The 23,698-nt window shown below is 44.6% G+C and overlaps 1 protein-coding gene across 1 annotated transcript; it reads left to right on the top strand.

Moving 5' to 3' along the window:
* Positions 1-596: 596 nt before the first annotated feature.
* LOC308143599 (regulator of microtubule dynamics protein 3-like) lies at positions 597-22,658 on the top strand (the record flags this gene model as incomplete). The annotated part of the gene is made up of 5 exons (XM_080514461.1): positions 597-609; positions 677-866; positions 14,284-14,427; positions 21,479-21,788; positions 22,593-22,658. The coding sequence occupies 5 exons, from the start codon at positions 597-599 to the stop codon at positions 22,656-22,658; spliced, it is 723 nt and encodes a 240-aa protein (XP_080370587.1).
* Between the last annotated feature and the right edge of the window lie 1,040 nt (positions 22,659-23,698).

Genomic DNA, 23,698 nt, shown 5'->3' on the forward strand with positions numbered 1-23,698 from the left:
GGGCCGTCCATACCATGAAAACGATTAACCTAAACGTGTTGTTTTTGGTCCGTCTTCCACATGAGGTGGTTTTATAAGTGTGAAAACATTTTTTTTAAACAGGTTTTTTGTTCTAAAGTAAAAATATGTTTGTCCCTCCCCACCCCCCCCAAAGTCGTCAAAAACGATCTTCTGTGGAAAAAAGTAATTGGACCCCTTCTTTCGCCCGCCGCGGTCCGTGATGTCATCAAATAACCACAACAATAAGCTCCAGTGGAGCTGCATAAGCTACATGATGCTAACAGGAGGAAGAGTGTGGCCATAGACATATAAAACTAGAATTATAACAAGTTTTATGAGCTAATAAAGTTGTATGTCTTCTGTCTTCTTCTGCTTTTTTGTTGTGTTTGGTGAGTCACGGCACTCCTAAAGTCCTGGCATGGGTTTTTTTTGGAGAAGGCTGGGGAGAAAAAAGATTGTATTTCTCGTTGTGCAGATGTAGCCTGAGTGCATATGGGAGTGTTATCTGAAAAAAATGATCTTAAAATGCTCAGATATCATGTGCAGATAGATCTTTTTGTATTGATCACAATTCACCGTGGTCACATTTCAATGATATGGGGGACAGAAGTAGAAAAGTGACTAAAAGTCCAAAATGATGAAGGTTGGTTCCTTGTTCATCTGTGACCTCCTACAGAGGGCGAGGCCCAGGCCCAGGCTCTGGCCGCAGTGGAGGCTGTGGTGCACGGTCTGTCCCCAGAGCATCAGCTGGAGCTGAGGAACCAACTGGACCAAGTCCTGAGCTGCGTCTCCTCCCTGCGCTCCGAGGTGGCAGAGTTGAGAGGAGGCCTACAGGACATCGCCCTGCAAATCATCCAGGATGTCAAGTGAGTGAGACTGCATGGGCCATAATCCTCATCCACAAACACTTCTTACTTCTGTAGTGGATCTGATGGGGGTGCAGGTGGTGATGCTGGTGGGTGGGGGGGGGGGAGTTGCTCACTTTGGGCTCAGAAGAAAATCCTGACATATTTTTTTTCACCGCATTTAGATTTTTTTTTTGTTAATGAAAAAAATAATGACACTAGAATTAATTATGCAGTAAGTACTTCCCTTTTAATTGAAAAAAGAGCAAAACATTTCCCTATTGGGAATAAAGTGCAACTTCAAATCTGAACCACAGAAAGTTAAATCCCCTATGGGATTTATAAAGTGACAACCTTTACACCTGGTTAACAAAACAAAGATGAATTCCTTGGGATTAAATAAAGTGAGAACCTTACTTTCAACACAATTCACTCAAAAACAAAAGGATCCTTTTTAAAAAAGAGATAGTTTCCTTGTGTGGAAATACAGTGAAAACTCAATAACCAAAGGAAAATTAAAGCTACAAACAGAATTGAACAGGTGGTCATCATTTTGAAGCATGTCCCCTAGGTGGCGCTGTGATTAACAGTGTATTGTGGACTATGAATGTGATGAGGGTCGACTGTGATCAAGTATGTAAAGTTTCAGGCTGAGTGGAACACGTACAGATGAGTTAAACAGCACTTCCTGATGGCTGAGCTTTTCAAACTCACTATTACAAAGAATGGTGCCTGCCACCCTGCAGGTAAAACTCATTTTGGCCGCTTGTACCCGTGATCTCATTCTTTTAGTCATTACCAGAAGTGCATGAGGGTGAGGACGTAGACTGACAGGTAACAGAGCTTTGTTTATGGCTCAACACTGGGACTCATCCCTGGAGCCTGGCCCTGGGGTGGTGATCGCTAGTGAGCACCTGGTGACCAGGTCGCCCACCTGTCCTGGCTGGGCACAGCCCGAAGAAGGAACATGGGAAGGCTACGTGAATTTATTGTGTGTATTTATTGTTGACAATTCACTGGTTTGTAAATTGGCCTCGGGCCCTGGGGTGGTGCTGCGGGTCCCCCCACAACAGTTCCAATTACACCCAGTGGACAAACCACACACACACGTTCTTTCAATTATCAAAATCATGTTTTTGTTCTTTGTTTTGTGTCATTTTGTTTTTGCTTTTGTTATCATTGTTGTTGTTTTGCTTTTTGTTTTGTTGTTGTTGTTGTTTTGCCTACCTGCTAATTTATACTCTTGCTAGAAAATGATGTTACTGTCTAGATAGAATTGCTCAGGCTGGTTTAATCTAGAAAATCATGTTATTGTCTAGATCAGGGGTCGGCAACCCGCGGCTCCGGAGCCGTATGCAGCTCTTTCGTCCCTCCACTGCGGCTCCTTGAGCCTCTGTCCCACTGCAGTTCATCCCGGAGCAGGACGTAAGGAGGCAAAGCGCACCCAGAGCACAGTCCCGCTACAAAAGAGTGGGGTAAAATGTAGGCGGGACGTGAACGACACAGCGACGTAACATCATTACGCAACAATAATGGCATGAAGAACGTAGAATTGTGGCTGCAGGTCATGACAGCGGCTCAACTAGTATCTGAAGCTGGGAGCTTCCTGTACCTTTCACAGGAAAACTGCTGCGCTGCGGAGTGCCAACAATTCCAGGAGGCTTCATTGCAGACTTGTTGAGAGCAACGGCAAATTCTAGTGAATTATACAACAACTAAAGGATATTGAAAGCCACACCACTCACACTCATGGTTCTAAAAACCCCAGATCTCCCACATATATCTTCCATTTTAATAATGTGTAGCAATAAAGGAGCTGATAGCTGCAATGCATTATGGGAGTTTCTGTTTGAGTTTCTGTTTGTCATATTTTAAATGTAATTATTGGGGGTTATGTTAGGTTTGTAGTGTTGGTAATAATTGGTGTTGTGTTTTTGTTGCTTAGTTCATGTAGTTTAGTTTATTAGTTGTAAGTTGGCAACCAGCAGTGAAGAAGGTTTTGTGTGTAGTCTCCTCCTGGCATAGTCCGCCTGTGGGAGTGTCAAAATATAATGTGTCTCTGGGTATTGTGTTCAGTGGGAAACGGGACCAAATGGCTCTTTAGCCCCGTCTCCACCGCACACAAGTGCCGGGGTGGAGCGGAGCGGTTCGGAGCAGTTCGGAAGCACTAACCCCGACCGAAATTTTGGATCGCGTCTCCACTGCAGAGAGGAGCGTAAAAAGTGGGCGGGATGTTGAGCGCCGCGTAACGACGCAGGGGGTGACGTCATCACGCAAGAACGAAGCGCGGCAAAGGATTGTGGGAAAAGCTCGGAGCAACATGGAGGATAAGTGGTGGTCGTTGCTGTGCTTGCATGGTTGTTGTTTTACGTGCAAGAACACGTTTTGCTGGAGGAAGCAGTGCTGCGCGCACACAGGAGACGAATGACATTGTTGCGGTCGATAGCGTTCCCGACGCAAGCGGTGGACAGGAGAAGAAGGAGACGCAACAGGGTAAGCAGCCTCACGACAAACACACATTCTCTGTGACTTTCCAACAATGTAACTGGTGCTATAATACATGTTTAACCTTTAATGTGAGCCAGACACAGCTTATGAAGTGTAATATGACCTCGTGATAAACGTAGTGAGTTCATAGAGTTGCCGCTACAATTCACAAAAGTGAAATATTCATGACATGTGACTAGTTTCATTACCTGATTATAGCACGATGGCTCCTGTTTTTACAGTCATTACCTGATAATCTAAAGAATGAGGTTGTTGTGACCATTGTGGCTCGTCCACAAGTTGTGCATGTTTGTTGTTCCATGTTTCTTTGTAGTCATGTCCGTGCATCAGCGTCATTTTCACGTGTTTTGTCCATTGCGCGTGTTGTCCTCCACATCATTCGACCAAGTGTTTGTTGTATTGTAATTGTACAAAGCAAATTGGAGTAGTTGTGTATTCAAACATGTAGCATGTGTGTACAGCTTATAATATGTTGTTATGATATGAAAATATGTGCTCTGTATGTGTTTCAGCTCATGTTGTTGCTGCCTTCTTAAGAGGAACGACAGTGATCAGCCTGGTGAAGTCGATGGTGGTGGTGTGGTGCTCTGCACAACCTGTGAGTCCCATGGAGACTACAGCGACCAGTGGGACACACCAGCAGCTGCAGCAGACCAGCCTGCAGAGGCACTGGCTCCGGGTGCAGATGAGGATGGCAGGACGTCAGAGAGGCTGTAATGCATAAAGACCTCCTGCAATGTACATAGTTCCTGTAAATAGTTCCTGTATATATATGTTCCAACCACAGTTGCCTCCTGGTTGTCCCTCCTTATTTAAAGTGTTTATCCTTTCTGAAGACAGCTTGTAATATTTCAGCTTATAGTTACTACACAGAATATTCCAATATTTACATTGACACTGGCTAACACCATGCTCAGGAGCCATTATAAGGGCATTCGTTTCATTCTGCACATATGGACTTGGTATGTATAGTCAATATAATTATAATAAATGTGTTTCACATAATGGGGGGGGAACAATATCCTATGGAGCAAAGTGCAAGATTTGATTAAATTAATACACTTACCTTTACTTAACATATTCAGCATCACAAATAAAGGACATGTCAGTTTCACTGTTGGCACAGTGCCATATCTGTATTAATGGCATGATATGGAAAGTTGCTACTTCTGTGCTGGTATTGATTCAATGAACACAAACACGTATGGAAAATCAAAATTGTATTAACAACACAATAACAACTATTTACAATCACAACTATGTACACTATTTGGAGCAGACGGGGAGGGGGATGGAGCTGACGGGGAGGGGGATGGAACGGCCGGCGTCGGGGACAGATGGCGGGCGGCTCCGGCGTCACTGATGGAGGTGGACGCTGGCTCTCCCATACTCCCACTTCCTGAAATGTAGCATAGCCCACATGCTAAATACACGACAGGCTAGCGTTAAGACCGCGCTAGCGGCTGAAGCTAACCAAAACAAACAGCATTTGGCATTGTTTTCAATGCAATTGTTAAAAGAAAGGCTCTGAGGAAAGCCGCGGATGAATGCATAGTCACACGGGTTTATTAACTAGTGAGCAGAGGTTGTCAGCACATTTTGGAGCATTCAACTCACCATTCTCCTCCATCAGCGCCGTTGCCGTGTCCACGCCGTCTTCACGTCCCTGACTCGCCGGTCGGTGGCCATAAATGGCATCCATGGCTTCATACCACCGCCAGTGCTTCCGCTGGGATCCACTCCTGCCATTGTGGTCCTTCACCCGGCGCAGCTTCTTTAGCTTGCAGCAACATTGCGCTGGCGTGCGGACGAAGCCATGTGCCGCCATCCGTTCCACCACCACTCGAAATATATTTTCATTCCGCACCGCCCCGTCAAGCTCCTGCTGGACCCCCTCCTCTCCTATAATGGAGAGGAAGAGCTGGACCACCGGTCCACGTATTTTCTTTCGCCATCTTGTGAAATGAAACCCGTGTGTTGCCGTGTGTAGAGGCGGGACTTCCGAGAATGACGTAAATCACTGACCAATCAGCAGACAGCAGCTCAAGCTCAGACCCGTTCCATGGTCCCCGGCACCCCAACGGATGGGTAGCAGAAAAGCGGTCGCCTTTGGAGCGGTCTAGAGCGGTTTAGACTGCATTACATGTCGTGAGACGCGAGCCGGAGCGGTTTAAACCCGTCTAGGCCGGTACTTTTTGTGCGTCTGGCCCTTGTGGCCTCGGGGATGTACTGCGGGGCCCCCCACAACAGTTCTAATCACACCCAGTAGACAAACCACACACACACACACACACACACACACACACACACACACACACACACACACACACACACACACACACTTCCACTCCTCATCGATGAGATTTGCTGCTGATTTTTCTTATTTTCTGTTATTGTTCATTCAATTATCAAAGTCATGTTTTTGTTCTTTATTTTGTGTCGTTTTGTTTTTGCTTTTGTTATCGTTGTTGTTTTGCTTTTTGTTGTTTTGTTTTTTTTGCCTACCTGCTAATTGATACTTTTGCTAGAAAATCATGTTACTATCTAGACAGAACTGCTGGTTTAATCTAAAAAAATCATGTGACTGTCTAGATAGTACTGCTCAGGCTGGTTTAATCTCATAATAGTTGGAAAATATTTGGATCAGCGTGATTACTGTAAAAAAAAGAAAAAAGAAATATATGTAGCACGAACAAGGGTATCGCCCCACCCAGTCTATCTCTCTGTCTTTCCTATCCTATCATCTCCTCTATCCTCTCACCCCAACCAGTCCGCAGAATGCCGCCACCTCTGAGTCTGGTTTCTCCCTGTTGGAGGGAGTTTTTCCTTTCCACAGTCACAAATAAACCTGCTTGCTCATGTGGATATGTTGGGTTTTTCTATTTTCTCTGTAAAAGCACATAGGAATGACTGTATTGTATTTAAAAATGTTTTTCTTAATTAAAAAAAAGAAAGAAAATCGGATACTCGCCCTATTGGAGGGCAAGTATCTGACCCAGTGCAGGACTCTGCTGCGAAGGCGAAGACTTGTGGCAGTGGTGTATTTGCATTAAAGAAAAGGAACATCGAGAGACATTTGAAGGTGCAGCAGCAAGGACCTAGGAATGACGGCCTGCCACTCCTAAGTGAATATAGAGAAAACACTGTACGCACCAGCAGCTCCCATAAAAGCGCTTATGTTACCACCGTTATGCAAAGTGAAAGAGCGTAATGGCCCTAATAACAGGGTCAACTTATGCTTAAATGCGCTGGCGAGAAGACTGAGGGACCCTCCATACCATGACAACGGTAAACCTAAACGTGTTGTTTTTGGTCTGTCTTCCACATGAGGTGCTGTTTATAAGTGAGAAAAAATTTTTTTAGGACAGTTTTTTTGTTCTAAAAAAGTAATTGGACCCCTTCTTTCCCCCGCCGCGGTCCGTGATGTCATAAAATAACCACAACAATCAGGGACTATAAAGCCCCGTCTCCACCGCACACAAGTGCCGGGACGGAGCGGAGTGGTACGGAGCAGTTCGGAAGCACAACCCCGACCGAAATTTTGGGTCGTGTCTCCACAGCAGAGAGGAGCATGAAAAGTGGGCGGGGCTTATGAGCTCCGCAGAAATGTGACATTATAACAGAAAAGAACGTCGTCAGATGTAGATCTTATGAATCCTCTGTTGTTGTTTAAATTCTCCACTTTGCACTGTTTTTTTTTGCAGCGGAAAAAAAAGAAGTTATTTTTTGCAGCAGTCATTTTTTGCAGTGGAGAGCTGCAGCGCAACTTCCGTGTTTTTTTTCAGAGAGCGAGTTGCTCGGCCGCTTGCCGGCGACGTGTCCCGCACTCGAGCGCTCGGGTGCGGGGCAAGTGGCCGGAGCGTTCCCCCCGGTTGGCTGAGGCACAGACACGGGAGTCTGAGCTTTCTGCTTAAACCCAGGAGGTTTTCCACTCCGGCGCCACAGCGCAGCGCCGCGCCGCCGAGCTCCGAGCTACTTTTCATCGCTTCCGCGGTCTGTCCCCGCGATAAAGCGCCACTGACCGCGGCTGAACAGAACGCTGACCGCCTCTGGAAAGCGGAGCGGTCAGCGCCGGAGCCCAAAGCTCCAGACTCCGGTGTCACGGACGCACATCAGCGCCACGGCCAGCGCTATGCTGCAAACAGAAAACTCCAACGCGATGCAAAGTCCCTCCCCCCGGTCTCCCCCTGCCTCAAGTCCGCTCTTTCACAACAAACACTAAAGTTGAGCAGCAAAGAAAAGAAAATGAAAATAAAAACAACCAGAGCACAGCTGACCACACTGACAGCAGAGGCTTCATCCAGCCAGCACATTAAAATATTGAGGGCGTGTGGTAAATCACTGACCAATCAGCAGACAGCAGCTCAACCTCAGACCCGTTCCATGGTCCCCGGCACCCCAACGGATGGGTAGCGGAAAAGCGGTCGCCTTTGGAGCGGTCTAGAGCGGTTTAGGCTGCTTTACATGTCGTGAGACGCGAGCCGGAGCGGTTTAAACCCGTCTAGGCTGGTACTTTCTGTGCGGTGGAGACGGGGCTTAAGCTCCAGTGGAGCTGCATAAGCTACATGACGCTAACAGGAGGAAGAGCATGGCCATAGACATATAAAACTAGAATTATATAAAGGTTTATGAGCTTATAAAGTTGTATGTCCTCTGTCTTCTTCTGCTTTTTTGGTGTGTTTGGTGAGTCACGGCACTCCTAAATGTGTAGTATTGACCTTATTCCGGAAGTTTGCATGGGCGCCGCCATGCGCGTAATCACACTTCCGGTTTAGCCCCGTGCTACTTGATTTGCGATACCAGTCTCTTGAATTGTTTCCAATTTTAAGGTACTTTTAAGCTAATTTAAAGCTATCAGAGATGGCCGGCGTTAATTGCGCAGTGCGTGGTTGTCACAATAGCTGGATAAAAAGGAAGCTAACTCTGTCGCAGCTTTGTTATGAGCATCAAATGAAGAGGTCTGCGTGTTGTGGTCCTTTGTTTACCTTGCACCGTCCCCCTACCAAGGACGAGGATCGGCGAACTTGGCTGAAGGCACTGCATTTAAAGAATCCGCCGAAGTTACTTTTCGTCTGCTCTTTTCACTTTGTGGATGGTAAACCTCCACCTGAACATCCTTACCCGGAAAAATGGTTGGGCTACGTCACTCCTCTGAAGAAACCTCGTCGGGTGCTTGTGAGACCATCACGTAAGTTGATATCGACTTTAAACAACCCGTTTGGCGAGGCCTGATCTCGAATCAAAAACAATAACTTCATTCTTTGATTTGTTAAAATTATGTTAAGTAACTATGTGATGTGTTTTATGTAACATTTTGTTAAACTATGAAAACCAGAGGTGGGCAGTACACTGTTAGCTAGCTACATTCACACTAGCTCGCTACAGTTAACTTGAGCAACATGTTCATAAACTTGTACGTTTATGAGTCATTTTCTGACACCCTAAAGTAATATACCTGTAATGCATTTGAATAATATTTTTCAACTGTCAACATTTTTGTTAATAAGCTTTATTTTGACAATATAAAACCACTTCTGTGTCTTGCGCTGCTTCCAAAATTATTGTTTTTCTTGCTTTGGTGGTGGTATCACAGTGAGTAACCGCGACTATAGTTTTGTAATAACGTTACACTTAAGTATAGATTTTTATACTCTACCTTACCCACCTCTAGTAAAAAAAAATAAAAAAATGTTGAACGTTGTATAATTTCTTAAAAACTAATTGAATTTGTCTGTGTCTTCAGCTGCATCTGCCACCTGTGCTGTGGAAGACGATACCCATGAAGAAGAAACACCTTCACTTCCTCCTGTCCATGTGGAACAGGTCATCCGCCGTATGAAAAACTTCAGAGTCATTTCACAGACTGTACCGATTAACCTGGCTCCCAAATTTGACAAAATCTTGAGAATTTGCGCCGCTGTATGCAACTTACGTGGGGATTCATGATTCATGAAGAAGATTAGTTGTTAATAATTGTAAATATTTGTAAATACTTTGTTACAATGATATGTTACCATTAATGTTTCAACAGGACTTTCTCTATTAACCTGTTTTAATAACCTGTTATTGCCATTTACAATGAAAGGTCATAATGTACATGAACAGATTATTAAAAAAACAAACCAATTTCCAAGTGGTGTTGCCAATGTAGGCTTTGTTTATTTGTACATTAAAAGAATTAACCTCTCATATAAAGTGTGAATTATTTTGCTTGTCGAGCTCCTCAGTGAATGTGTGGTCTCCTCCCATGTCGTTCTCTCCATGTTTCTGTGACAGACAGTGAAAGACAAGTAATTAGCAGAGTCAGAAAAACAGAGTTTTACAAATGGAAATACAATATAACAGACTATTGGTGCAACAGAAAGTATAATAAGAGATAAAGTAGCTGTACTTTAGTTTTTACATTCATGCTTTACTCTTCTCAGTTTTAGAATAGACAAAGACCACATTATCATTATCAAATGTATGGGCCTAAGGTGATGGTAGTGAGCGTTAATTAAAATCTTTTAAACAACACAGCTATCAAATTATTTAACAGCTGTCTCTATCTTTCTAGTGGCTACTAGATGAGTGTGAATATTACATACAATTACGTACATTTGTTTGATTTGTCATCTATAGCTATTCATTTGCATGGTACATAGCCAACATATGTTTATTTTGTTACAGTATTTAGATAGTTGCTTATTACTACTGCTACTCGATTGGCCTTTTTGTGTTAATCTGCTATTTCATATTGATTTTGTTGTGTCTGCTAATAGCAAATAGCTTTATGGTTATTTCTGTTCCTACACAGCTAAATATTTCCCGACATGGACATGCTGCATATCTTTACAAAGCATGTTTTGGGTAGTTTTTAGTCGCTGGGTTTGTTTAACAGATGCCTTAATTTCCTAAGCAAGACGCTGGAAGCTAACTAGTTAGCAACGTTAGCCTGTCGTCTTGTAAACACTACCAACTCCGCGCTGCGGCACTATAATGACAGCATTTAGCACTGGACACACTCTGATTTAGACAGCGTAGTCTGTAATAAAGTCAGCTCTATATGGAATATTGTGTTTCCACACTTAAGAATCCTCCAGATTGTTGTTCTTTGCTCTCCTCACTGAAGAGGTCGCTCCGTACTGAGCACACAGAAGGGATGCGATCTGACCGGCAAACGGGCTATATAAACAACTCAAAGTCGTTTTCAAACTATCAACACAAGCAATGCATCGTTTACTCGTTGGTGTACATGATCATAGCACATTTGACGCAAAATAACCTACCTTATGTTATATTTTAGACGCAAGTCTTCCCAGTCTTCCCAGTAGTTCTCCGTAGGAATGAATGCGATTTCGCTGTAACCGGAAGTGCGTTTCCAACAGGAAGTGAGGGACAGAAGTAAAAGTGGGCGGGGCGGAATAAGGTGGATATGCCCTTTGATTTAAAAAAAAAAAGAAAGAAAGTAAAAGTGAGCACAAGATTGCAAGCCACCAGTTGGTCTCAAAAAAGTGTCTAAATGTCCACTGAGCTGTATGGACAGAAATACTTTTCCAAAACAGCCATCCCAGATTTATATAATAAAGTTAGAAAAGAGGTTTCCGTGAGCTGGGGTTGCAACTTCCGCATTCTTCACACCACTGTTGTTGCATAACGATGTTACATGCCTGCGTTGTTCACAACCCCGCCTCCATTTTACCGTACTCTGAGGTGAGACCGTACAGCACAGTTGGCAATGAGAGTAGAGTGATACAGAGACTTTATGGAGGAGGTGACGATGATGGCTCATTAAATATCATACAAACTGAAATAGAGGTGAAGCTGAAGAAAATCTGAGGAGTACTGAAGAGAGCAAAAATCACTCTGTGTGCGAGCTGCCTGCAGAACATGTGTGTCAGGAGGGGCGGGCTCTGTGTGTGACCAGCCAATCACAGAGTGTGAAGACAGTCAGTTACCAAATGAGGATTTTACTTAAGCACAAGCACAGATATTGACGAGTTTCACTTATATCATGCTTGGACTCGTAAAAAATGCATTATCTGTACCGGATACTCGTCTGAAACGAGTGTCCGGCTCATCCCTAATAACTATATTTTGCTGATAGAGAGGACGGTTATAACCAGTGTTTTAAGTGGAAAAAATAAGTGGTGGTCCTCCCCTTAGTGACTTGCCATCAGTCTCTCATAAAAAATATGGACAAAAACATAATATTCAGTGACGTACAGACATTTTGTACGGCAGGTGGTCAGTGTAAAATAAAGGCACCTTGTGCAGCATGTGGATCCACAAGCTGCGTTATTATAGTAGTGTGAGATAAAAAAAAAAAAAAAAACAAGTACATGTTGCAAGTAATTGCATATTTATTTAAATATTGGCTGAGTTTTAATAATTCCACCCAAAAAATTAAAGGAAAGAATTAGAGGGAGAAAGAGAGAGAAGAGTGGATGTCACTACACACCATCCTGACTAAGTTCATAAACTTTTATTGTCCCTGTGGGGACTTTTGTTTTATCAGCCTGTACATCATTACATGTAATGGATGAAATTAAGCATGTGAAGAAAATGCTGCAGTGAGTCCATTCGAAAACTGACATGGGGTCATGTGGGAATGGACAGGACAGGATCATGGTGCAGTTTGCTGAAAACAAATTGATTTGAGTTTTTAGAAAATGTTCTGCCTGTACAGTAATACTGTATAACGTATTGCGTGATTTAACTGTGCAATTGTAAACAATGTTTATGTTGTTGATGATCACATCAATATGGACCACAGACCACAGAGTACACTTAACACTTCACAGAAAATAAGCTGAACCCACCATTTTTAAAAAGAAAAAAATACATTTGTACATATACAGTACAAACACTTGTCTATAAGTACATGTGTCCATGTTGTAACAGGACGTGAATTTCACTGTGGGATTGAGGGTTATTTCTTCTTTGAAAAAAAAAAAAAGTTTTAATCTGGTTCCGTGGGGCTATGGACTGGACTGGAGGGAAAGAGAGGGAGGGAGGAAGGGCAAGTGAATTACTGCAAAAATACACAAACACAGAGGGTTCATCTCTGGTCATAAAGTATTTGTTGATTGTGATTGTGAGAAGAGCAGTGGTCAACCTGGAGCGCAGCCAAGGAGTTTACAGTTATGTGATGCACCTAAACGCATCATCCATGTATCATTGGCATGAAGCTCATTTACCCATAAAAATCCATAAATTAGCGTCAGTGTTTAAGCTTCTGAGTTTAAAACGTGTGAAAAAAGTAGCAGCTGACAGTTCAGACATTATGAAATGTTTCGGTATGCGCCATATGGTAGGAAAAAGTCCAGGTACGTTGAAGGGTAAAAATATAAAATGCTGGTACTGCATACCGGTGCGTACCGGCCAACTTAAAGCACTGGCGGGTTGTCAGCTTTGCCAGTCGACGCTTTCACCAGGGGAGGAAAGCCGAGGTCCGGCACAGGTGAGCCAGGACCATGGGGGCAAGGTGTTTTTGCCCAATACGGTTGAATGCAGCAAGATCACCAACATTGTTTCAGAGATATAGAAGAAGTTGGTGAAACCAGTAGAGACTCGCCCTGTAGAGTGCAAAATATTAAAAACACTATAAATACGAGAAATAATTAATGCAACAGACAGCGAGCCACATACACCAGCGCCATCATGTCCACACGTATTTCCAGCATTTGAATTTCTTAGAACATCCTTGGTTTGTTGGCATCTTTTGGTCACAGAAACTCCTACAGATTCCTGAGGCATTGTGTCACAGGATCCTATTCATACACTTAATCTCAAGAGATTTCAATTTGCAACTAGAAATATGATTGACCAGTTTCACAACTCCCTCCTCCCTCTCTCACTGTCTCCTCCTATCTCCCTCTGGCCTCTCCCTGCCTCCTCCTGACTCCCTGTCTCCTTCCAGACTCCCTCCTGTCTCTCCCTGTCTTCTCCTGTCTCCCTTTCTCCCTTCTGACTCCCTCTCTGTCCCTCTGGAATTTTCCTGTCTTCCTCCTGATGTACCCTGTCTCCTTCTGTCTCTCCCTGTCTCCTCCTCCCTCCCTCCTCCCTCCTGACTCTTCCTGTCTCCCTCCTGTCTCCTGCTGACTCCCTCCTCCCTCCTGACTCTTCCTGTCTCCCTCCTGACTCTCCCTGTCTTCCTCCTGACTCCCTCCCATCTCCCCCTGACTCCCAATCTCCCTCCTGTCTCCTGCTGACTCCCTCCTCCCTCCTGACTCTTCCTGTCTCCCTCCTGACTCTCCCTGTCTTCCTCCTGACTCCCTCCCATCTCCCCCTGACTCCCAATCTCCCTCCTGACTCCCTGCTGCCTCTCCCTGTCTCCTCCTGTCTCTCCCTGTCCCCTCCTCCCTCCTGACTCCCTCCTGTCTCCCTCCTGACTCTTCCTATCTCCCTTCTGTCGCTCCCTGTCTCCTCCCTCCTGACTCTTCCTGTCTCTCCCTGTCTCCCTACTGAATCTCCCTGTCTACCTCCTGACGTACCCTGTCTCCTCCTGACTCCTTCCTCCCTCCTGACTCTTCCTGTCTCCCTCCTGACTCTCCCTGTCTTCCTCCTGACTCCCTCCCATCTCCTCCTGACTCCCTCCCCCATCTCCTCCTGACTCCCAATCTCCCTCCTGACTCTCTCCTGCCTCTCCCTGTCTCCTCCTGACTCTCCTTGTCTCCTCCTGACTCCCTGTCTCCCCCTGACACTTCCTGTCTCCTCCTGACTCCCTCCTGTCTGCTCCTGACCCCCTCCTGTCTCTTCTTGTCTCCTTCTGATTCCCCCTGTCTCCTCCTGACTCTCCCTGTCTCCTCCTGACTCCCCCCTGTCTCTCCCTGTCTCCTCCTGACACTCCCCGTTTCCTTCCTGACATACCCTCTGTCCTTTCTGACCACCTGTCTCCCCCGACACTTTCCAGCTCATTCCCTTCTGACACTCCATCTCCTTCCTGCAGGAAGGGGGTGGAGGACAGCCAGCGGCTGCGTCGGCGCCGCCATGTCCTCCAGAGAGAGCGCGCAGACTCCACCAGCTCCAGCTCCATCTACTTCACCGCCAGCCAGGGAGCAATCAGCCCGTATGAAGAGATCAGCGAAGGAGGGTGTGTCCAGTCCTCCATACTCTCCCATCTTTTCAGTGCACCTCATCTGACTGTTCTCATAACTATATGAACATTTATTAACCCCACAAGTGAGACATTTCCGACTGTGCCCTGACTGTACTTTGACTGGCATCCATTGAGTCCACCTATCCCCACACGGAGCTTGACACATCATTACTTATAAAAAGCAATACTTGTCTATATGTGAATTGTTTCACTATGTGTGGATGGAACAAAACTGTGTGCCATGAAACATTTTCATTATTTCACCATTATACGACTCAAAAATACGCCCAGAATGGGCCCACAAAGGTCCCCAATTCCTGGCACTCTGGCAAATGAACACATTAAATGACACATGGGTATTACCATAGTGTTTCAAATTGTTTGACAAAGTCTACAACAAGTTTTTCACATTTTTGTACATCTTCTTGTGTAATAATGTCCTTGTAAAATAAGAACATGAATGTGACAATTATTAACCTGGGGCAGAATTATTATTGCCATTCAAGAAGCCTTCCAAAACTTTCTCTGCTGCAGAGATCAGGGCACTCTTGTGATATTGCAAGGAGGCTTAATTGGTAAGAGCTATTGATCAAGTTCATTCTGTTACGGCCGAGAGCCGGTGCGTGGGGCTTGAACCCAGAAGCAGACCAGGAAGCAGAGCAGGTGCAATTAGCAGTGGCTTTATTGTAAACCAGGACCGGGGAGAAGAGGAAGTGGAGACTCCAGGATGCAGAGTACGCAGGCGGAAGGACGGCAGCAGGGAGGTGCTGCACGGCGAGGACGCTTGGAGAGGGAGTTGTGGAATGCCTTCACTCCTGTTACTCCTCCAAGAGACATAATCTTCTCGCACCGGACCCGCCTCCCTGCAGGGTTTAAGATGTGGGAGCAATCAATCAGTTGATTACCTGCAGGAGCGTCAATGAAGGCGGATCCGGTGCTGGAGCGAGGTGTGGATCCTCACACATTCACTCAATTGCCAATATAATATGGCTTTTCATGGTTATCACTGTCCAGCCACATGCTTGCACCAAGATGTATATTATGCATGTGGCCAGGAGACATGCCAGATATGATGTCAAAGTGTGGAATATTTATCAGACACATGGGTCCTTTAACACCTCTCAATCTCAAGTCTGATGAAGGACTGAGACCCGAAACGTTAGTCTGCTGGTGTACCAATAAGCATCACAGCTGTGTGCATCTATCTTAATTTTTTTTCCCTTTAACACCCCTCACAGATTGTTTTGTACAAAAAGCTTCCCTTGCATCACTTATGGTTGAAGCGAGGCCCCTCTTTGGAATGTCTCTTTATAGGTATACATTGACAGTGCCATGATCCTTTTCAACTTGAAAGACACTGCTCCTTTACAATCCCATATAATGGCCAAATACCAAAGAGTGATTATTTAAATACAGGCACTCCACCACAGTGGAGTGTTAATGAGTATCCATGAGTACAGTCAAGAGGGCCTCCATTTTTGTTCAGATTTTGGTACAATTACCACTTCCAATATCTTCAAAAAAATCAGAATTAGGGATAGGGTTACCTTGAAACAATGTGCAATATCTTCCCTTTGAAGAAGATATTCCAACTATGTTTGGATTGGTAAGTATATAAAGCATTTTCCATTCTTCAGTGAGTCGGTTTTATCCCATATTGTGTTGCATACAACACATTGTCCTTCACTGTCCTGTTCACTGATATATTAGTCACATTGTAGGTGACTTTCTACTGGCTTAAGCTCTTTTAAGAACAGGTGCTTTGAGGTTAACTGTGTATCTGGACACTGAATCAAGTCAAATCATTATCAGTTACCTAAAGAAACAGAAAATCTAAATACAAATACAATTTGCAATACCAATAAAACTTGTAACATGTCTAGTTGTTAAGACAAAAAACCTAAAATCATGTACTGTACACCAGGGTTGGGGTCAATTATAATTGTAATAGTGTAATTGATATGTAATTTCAGTTATTGCGTAATCATAATTATAATTGTAAAAAACTTTCGCTGCGGTAATCGGAATTGAATTGTAAGTGATTCAAGATAATTCATTTTGTAATTGTAATTGCCATGGGATATAATTACAAACCAGAGCCTTCGTTCCACGCTCACATCCAGGAGAGTTGCAGACAAAACACCAGCCTTGACGACTGGGTGTCTGGGAATCCGAAATGTAGATTAGATTTGTTTTCGTACTGGCGATTCAGCTTTGTCTTTCGACCTTGAGTGTCTCTGGTCTTCGTGCTGCTCCAAATCATAAACCAATTTTTTTTTAGCTTTCCAGCCGAGTATTAAAAACTTCTCCAAGATGGTTCAAATTTCGCGTAAATGTTCAAGACTTGCGTACTCTTGAGTTCCTTTATCACATGAGTCTGAGCTATCAAAGCTCGGCACAATCCCTCAGTGACAAAAGGCAGTCTTCCCAATGCAACTTGCCTGCGTCTTTTCAACTTTGCGATAGATCAGAAAGCCGCCAGCCTCAATCAGCAGCATACCTGCTATCGTCAATCCCAATATGTAGAGGTCCTCCACATCCTCGATGGAAAGAATGGCCAAACACAGGGACCTCCAGGAACCCCAGCAATCCAGCATATATCCGGCCGCAAGCGTCCTATCGGGACATGTGGGCTCTCCTTTGCAACGCATCAGTGCTGGCCAGTCTGAAAGCGTCAGGAAGTGTCACAAAGCCAGTGGACAGCGCATGTGACCGCTGCAGTTGTAGTTTATTCCATCTGATTTTCTATTGTAATCCTGCGCAGTAATCCCAGTTTTAATCCAATATACCTGCAACGAGATTACACTTTTTTTATGTACTATAATGGATTACAGTTAAATTTGCAATCCGTTACATGTCATCTGTTACTACAGAACCCTGTATTTCTTTTTTTTTTTGAATAGGGACAAAACAATTTTACAGAGTAACAATAGTATGAATGTAAAGGTTGTGCTGTACAAAGAGTTTATAGCCATTGCTAAATTGTTTCTATTGTCCATAGTTGGGCTTTTACATAACATATTATAATCAATGCACTAAAATATAAATGTGAAGATACTAATACGACATTGTACGCACATAATAAAACGCATACGATCATCACAACATTATATAAATAAAGGTTAGTAAATTTGTAATGGAAATTTACTAATTGAGAGCACAATTGTAATTGAATTTCAGGTTAAAAATAATAATTATAACGTATTTGCAATTGGAAAATGGGGAGATGCTATTCTAACCAGTTGCCTTCCATACAAACTTGATTAAAGATATACTCCACATATCAAATCAGAAGAATCATCTCAGTTAGTAGGGAGATACCGGTGTAGCTTTATCATGACATCACAACACTGCATCATGACTATCACTAACATACCGTCGTCTAAACTGTTATAAACACACAAACAGATCTCTGAAACTCACAGGGTCTTCGGCTCCTGGCAAACTTTGTAGTCCACTGAGTGGAACCCAACATTCAGTATCACCACCTTAATAAAAAAGACAAAAATAACAACATGCCAGTAAACAGGCCATGAACAGCCATAGTCTTCAAGGCAATCTGCACATTGCCAAGATGTATGTAACATGGTGACTCAACAAAATATTTTTAAAACACCTTAACACTCAAGCTCCACAATTAAAGACTGTCTGAAATGCAATAACGAATACTGTAAGTGTTTTTTAACATATATCATGCACACATATGAGATGGTTTTGTCTTGTGTTGTAAATCCAGCACACAACTTTCTCTGGCAGTGCACTTCATCTCTTTGCCCAAGCACAAACACAATGTGCTTTTTCTTTATATATCTCAAGTGGGCTAACATAGGCCCCACATATTGATATATGTGGGGCCTATGTTAGCATTATTAAATCAGCCAATTCATTAAAAAAGTTTTATTGTCAGTGCAATATTAAACAGTCTAAAGGAGTCATATCACACAATTTTGTCTACACTTCCACATGGTTCCTATTGATCCAAAAACATTGTATGCAAAGTTTTTTGCCCCAAATCCAGCTTGTCCTTGATTTTCAGCCAGTTGAATATTTGATCATTGAGTCTCATTCAGAATCTGCTGTCTTTCAGGGAGCTGGACAGGCTCTGCCTACATGCCCATCTTGGGAAGAGGAGGAAGTGCTTCCTCTCCTCATACCATGTGCTATTGTTTACATTCTATCTATCACTAAGTTATGGAGAAATGCTGTTCACCCAAACCAATATCAACCAGAATGTGATCCAGAAGGAGAAGCTCCTGAAGACGTTTCAGAATGTTCGTAAAACATATTGTGTCGGAATATGTTCATCAGCTGCGCTGAATATTTTCTTTACAAAGAAATGTGCTGTTTTAACAGAAAATCAATTATTATTCAGACCAGCCTGAGGGGCTATGCACTTAACTAACTATGTGCATGCCACACTGAGATCAGATCAGTTAATTATCCTCTACTAATGACCATAATTAGTAGGAGACAAAAAAATATCCTGAGCCCCTATTTAATCATAGAAATAAATAAAAAGATCACCTCACAATTGTCAAGGTCATACACACACCTCAGACTCTGCAAGTCCTGCATTTGATCTACAGTCTCTATCAGCACAACTTTGCAGACATGAACAATACCTCACAATAAACAAACAAACCAAAAAAAACATGAGATCAGCTGTTGCAAACTAACCAGCCTGGTGTTTCAAAAAGTAATATAAAGGCATATAAATCAGAATATTTTACTACAGTTCCCACATTTTGCAGCTAATCCAGTGTCGTTCTGGCCGATGTTCTGAAAACTCTCCTCGGTGAAGTGCTGGGAGCCATAGTGGCACCGCCCCCCCGCTCCTCCTTTTATTTGAAGGACTAAGCACACTGAAGAGGATGGAGGGTGAGCGGGGGCCAAGCAGCAGGAACCAAGGACAGGTGGATCACACATGAGATCACCGGAAAACTGAAGAGTTGCATGCAGCATGCAGAGGATCTGAGCCTGGAAAAGGCGAGGTGTCAGCCGAGTCCAAAAAAGGGTTGGTTTGTTCTGTCACGTGGGGGTTGAGAGGGGTGGACTCCTGACACTGCCATTTCAGGAACTTAAGTCATTTACTTCTCCAAAAACAAAGCAAAAGTCTTCCAGTAGGGGGGGGAGGGCGAAGTCTGCAAAGGAGCCGAGAAGCTGCAGCACAGAAAAATGGAGACACAGAGGCAAAAACATACAAACGCAGAAGCACACGGAGAAATGCAGACAAGCCAACAACCAGAGCACACAAGTCAAGTCCCTTTAGCCCCGGTCCCACCGCACAAAAAGTACCTGCCTAGACCGGGCTAAACCGCTCCGATTCGCATGTCACGACAGGAATGCAGTCTAAACCGCTCCAAAGGCGACCGCTTTTCCGCTCCCCTTCCGTTGGGGTGCCGGGGACCATGGAACGGGTCTGAGTTTGAGCTGCTGTCTGCTGATTGGTCAGTGATTTACGACACGCCCTCAATATTTTAATGTGCCGGCTGAATCCTCTGCTGTCAGTGTGGTCAGCTGTGCACTGGTTGTTTTTATTTTCATTTTCTTTTCTTTGCTGCTCAACTTTAGTGTTTGTTGTGAGCGACTTGAGGCAGGAGGAGACCGGGGGGAGGGACTTTGCATCGCGTTGGAGTTTTCTGTTTGCAGCATAGCGCTCGCCGTGGCGTGGATGCGCGTCCGGGACACCGGAGTCTGGAGCTTTCGTCTCCGGCGGTGACCGCGCTCCGGCAGCTCCGCTTTCCAGAGGCGGTCAGCGTTCTGTTCAGCCGCTGTCAGTGGCGCTTTATCGTGGGGACAGACCGCGGAAGCGATGAAAAGGAGCTCGGAGCTCGGCGCCTCCGTGTTCCGGCGCTGTGCTGCCGGACCGCGATCAGCGCCGGAGTAGAGTGGCTCCTGCGTTTGAGCAGAAAGCTCAGACTTCCGTGTCTGTGCCTCAGCCAACCGGGGGGAACGCTCCGGCCACTTGCCCCACACCCGAGCGCTCGAGTGCGGGGCAAGTTGCCCCAAGTCGCTGGCAAGTGGCCGAGCGTTCGCTCTCTCACAACAAACACGGAAGTTGTGGCTGCAGCTCTCCGCTGCAAAAAATGACTGCTGCAAAAAGTAACTTTTTTTTTTTTCCGCTGCAAAAAATAACAGTGCAAAGTGGAGAATTTAAACAACAACAGAGGATTCATAAGATCTACATCTGACGACGTTCTTTTCTGTTATAATGTCACATTTCTGCGGAGCTCATAAGCCCCGCCCACTTTTCACGCTCCTCTCTGCAGTGGGGACGCGACCCAAAATTTCGGTCGGGGTCTCTATTCCGTACTGCTCCGTACCGCTCCGCTCCGCTCCGTCCCGGCACTTGTGTGCGGTGGGACCAGGGCTTTATATACTAAAGGCACCAGGTGCTGATAATTACATACTCAGGCACAGTTGAAAGACATCAGGGTACCAGCAACCTGGTTCAACTGAACCAGATGTTTCTGACCTGTCATCCACACCAGGAACCTGGTTCACCTAATTCAGATGTTTCTGGCCCGTCATCCACACCAGGAACCCGATTCACCTAAATCAGATGTTTCTGGCCTACCATCCACATGAGCCGGTTATAGAAGCATGAAAACAGATTTTTTTGAACACAGGTCCCAGAGTGGAGAAATTCTAAAACCCCGGCTCGGGGAGACGAGAAAGACAATCATCTGTGGAAAAAAGATGAGGTAATCGCCCCCCTCTCCACCCACCGCGGTCCGTGATGTCATCACCACAACAATCAGGGACTACAACCATCCACACCTCATAAAGACTTGTGGACAGAATTTTTTTGTACAAGGCTTCTTCGTCGTGTGGATGTATCCTGTAATCAGAGACAGAGTTAGATTCCCACAAACAACACCAGACCAAACATGAACACTGAAAAATGAGTCTTGAAACTTTTAAAGATTAGCCAAAATATTGTCTTAGTAGTATTAGTATTTGGACAGTATAACAATTAATAGCTCCAGACTGGATCTGTAGACTAAAAGCTCAATGCTAAAGGGTCCTGGATCTGTGTCCTCAGGTACTCCACAGCCTGCTCAGAGTCTGACTACACAGATGGAGAGACGGACAGAGAGGAAGGAGAGCAGGAGAATGAGCAGGCGTCTGACGAGGAAGATGATAAGAGCTGTGCGACTGTCATCACACTATGTCTGGGAGTGGAGGAGGAGGAGAGGGGCCTGGAACAGGAGGAGCAAGTAGATGAAGAGGCCACGCCGCAGCTGTTAACACCGGGTCCCAGCGCAGAGCTGGCTCAGAGTGATGTTCTCCACACCGGAGATGCCAGTTTAAAAGCCGAAGGTTACCAAATGCTGCTGGACAACAAAGAGGAGGTCAGTCGACAACACTCACTAACTTTTATTGATAGCAATCACAGGCACAACAATGTGTTGATCTTATCATAGAAATTTTACATTTGTAATCTACTTTCTGTTAATTTTTGTGAGCTGTTCATATTTTAAAACCCAAAGTGAACATGACAAGCAATTTAAGAACTAAACAATGTCATAGTTGAATGCAGAACTCAATTCTAAAAAGTATAATTCATGTGGAAAAGATGTGTTAGAATTTAAAACAGTTCATCTTCATTGAGTTATATTTTGGGAAGGCACATGGTCCAGATGGGGTTTGCTGCAGTTTGCAAGACAGGCCACTAGGTGGTACTGTGTTTTTGTACCATGTAAATGTGTCTCCACGGGTATTGGTGTGGTAAATGTTAGTAAATATACAGTTGGAGAACCCCCTACCTGGCCACTCTTCTCATCTGCAACTCATCCACTGCTATTTCTCCTCCTCCTGCTCATTGGTTGACACCTGACACCCTTTTTACAGCAGATGAAGTGAGGACTGAACTGAGGAGACTTCATGCTGAGACAGCATCTGGTCCGGATGGACTACTTGAAGGACTGATGCCCAACTGGCTGATCTAAGTAAGAGCATCTTTAACCTGAGTCTTCAGATGGAAAAGGTGCTGTGGAAAGGATCTTGTCTTGCACTGGTGCCCACGTCGAGGCATCCAGCCAAGATCTATGACTACAGACCTGTGGATCTCACATCACAGCTCATGAAGACTTTGGGGCGTCTGTTTCTTCGTCAGATAAGACCGCAGGTTTCCTCAGGAACTTGATCCCCTTCAGTTTGCCTACCAGGATCACATTGGAGTGGAGTATGCAATGCTACACATCCTCTACATGTCGCACTGAGTTCATGCCCGCATATCTACATGTGCCGGGTTCTTATGTGAGAATATGGTTTTTTCACTCTTCAAGTGTTTTTACCACCATTCTACCCTCCCTGCTGAGAGAAAAACTCACTGTCATGGGGGAGACTTTACCTTGAAAGCCGCAGTTTGTCAGGCTGGGTCTCTGAGACCCCGTTTACATGTTTTAAGTGAGAACACCTTGCATGTTAAAGAAAAGGGTTATGTTTTCAGTGCAACACCAGGCACACTGACAACAATGTAGTTAGTATGCCAGGCCACAATGGCTATGCTAATCAAGCAAACTATGATGATGGGGATGGAAACATTGCAAGGAAGGGTGGCTCAGCTACTAAAGGAGTCCTTGGAAAAGACTCTTGACACGATAAACAAGCATATGGCAGAGAATGGCAATATTCTCCGGTCCTTGAAAGAGCAAGCCGGTATTCGCGCAAAAAAGTTTAGCAATGTTTTCAACAAAATAGATGACATCCAGGTCAGTTTGCTCCAGAAGGGGAAAGATAACTATTGCCTGGCAGAGGTGACTCATCTACAGAAGCAAGTTAACGAGCTAGAGGACAGATCAAGAACAAACAACATGCGGCTGATTACTAACCGACCAGCACAGAAGGTAACGATCTGCTACTTGCAGAAAATGTTACCGGACTGGATCCTGATGCTCCGGAGCTCACACACTACACCGGTGGAGATCAATATAGCACACAGGATCTTGTCTAAGAACACGGACCTTGATTGTCAGGGCCCTGCGCTATGCTGACCGACACCTCTATATTAAAGGTAGTGAGAAAAGCCAAACCTGCTCTCCCTGACGGCACTCAGCTACAGTGGTTTGCCAACTCCAACCCTGAAACAACACATAAGAGGCAGGGATACAAAGAAATCTGTGCTAAACTTCATCAAAAGGGTATCTACTCATTTCTGGTATACCCCGTGATTTTTAAAGTGAACTACAAGGGCAAACCAAGGCTGGGGCAGCCTGGCTTGGTTGGTAGAGCGGTCATCTCCCAATTGGTCCCAAAAGGT

This window comes from Blennius ocellaris (genome assembly GCF_963422515.1).
Source record: "Blennius ocellaris genome assembly, chromosome: 18".
NCBI classification, from domain to species: domain Eukaryota; kingdom Metazoa; phylum Chordata; class Actinopteri; order Blenniiformes; family Blenniidae; genus Blennius; species Blennius ocellaris.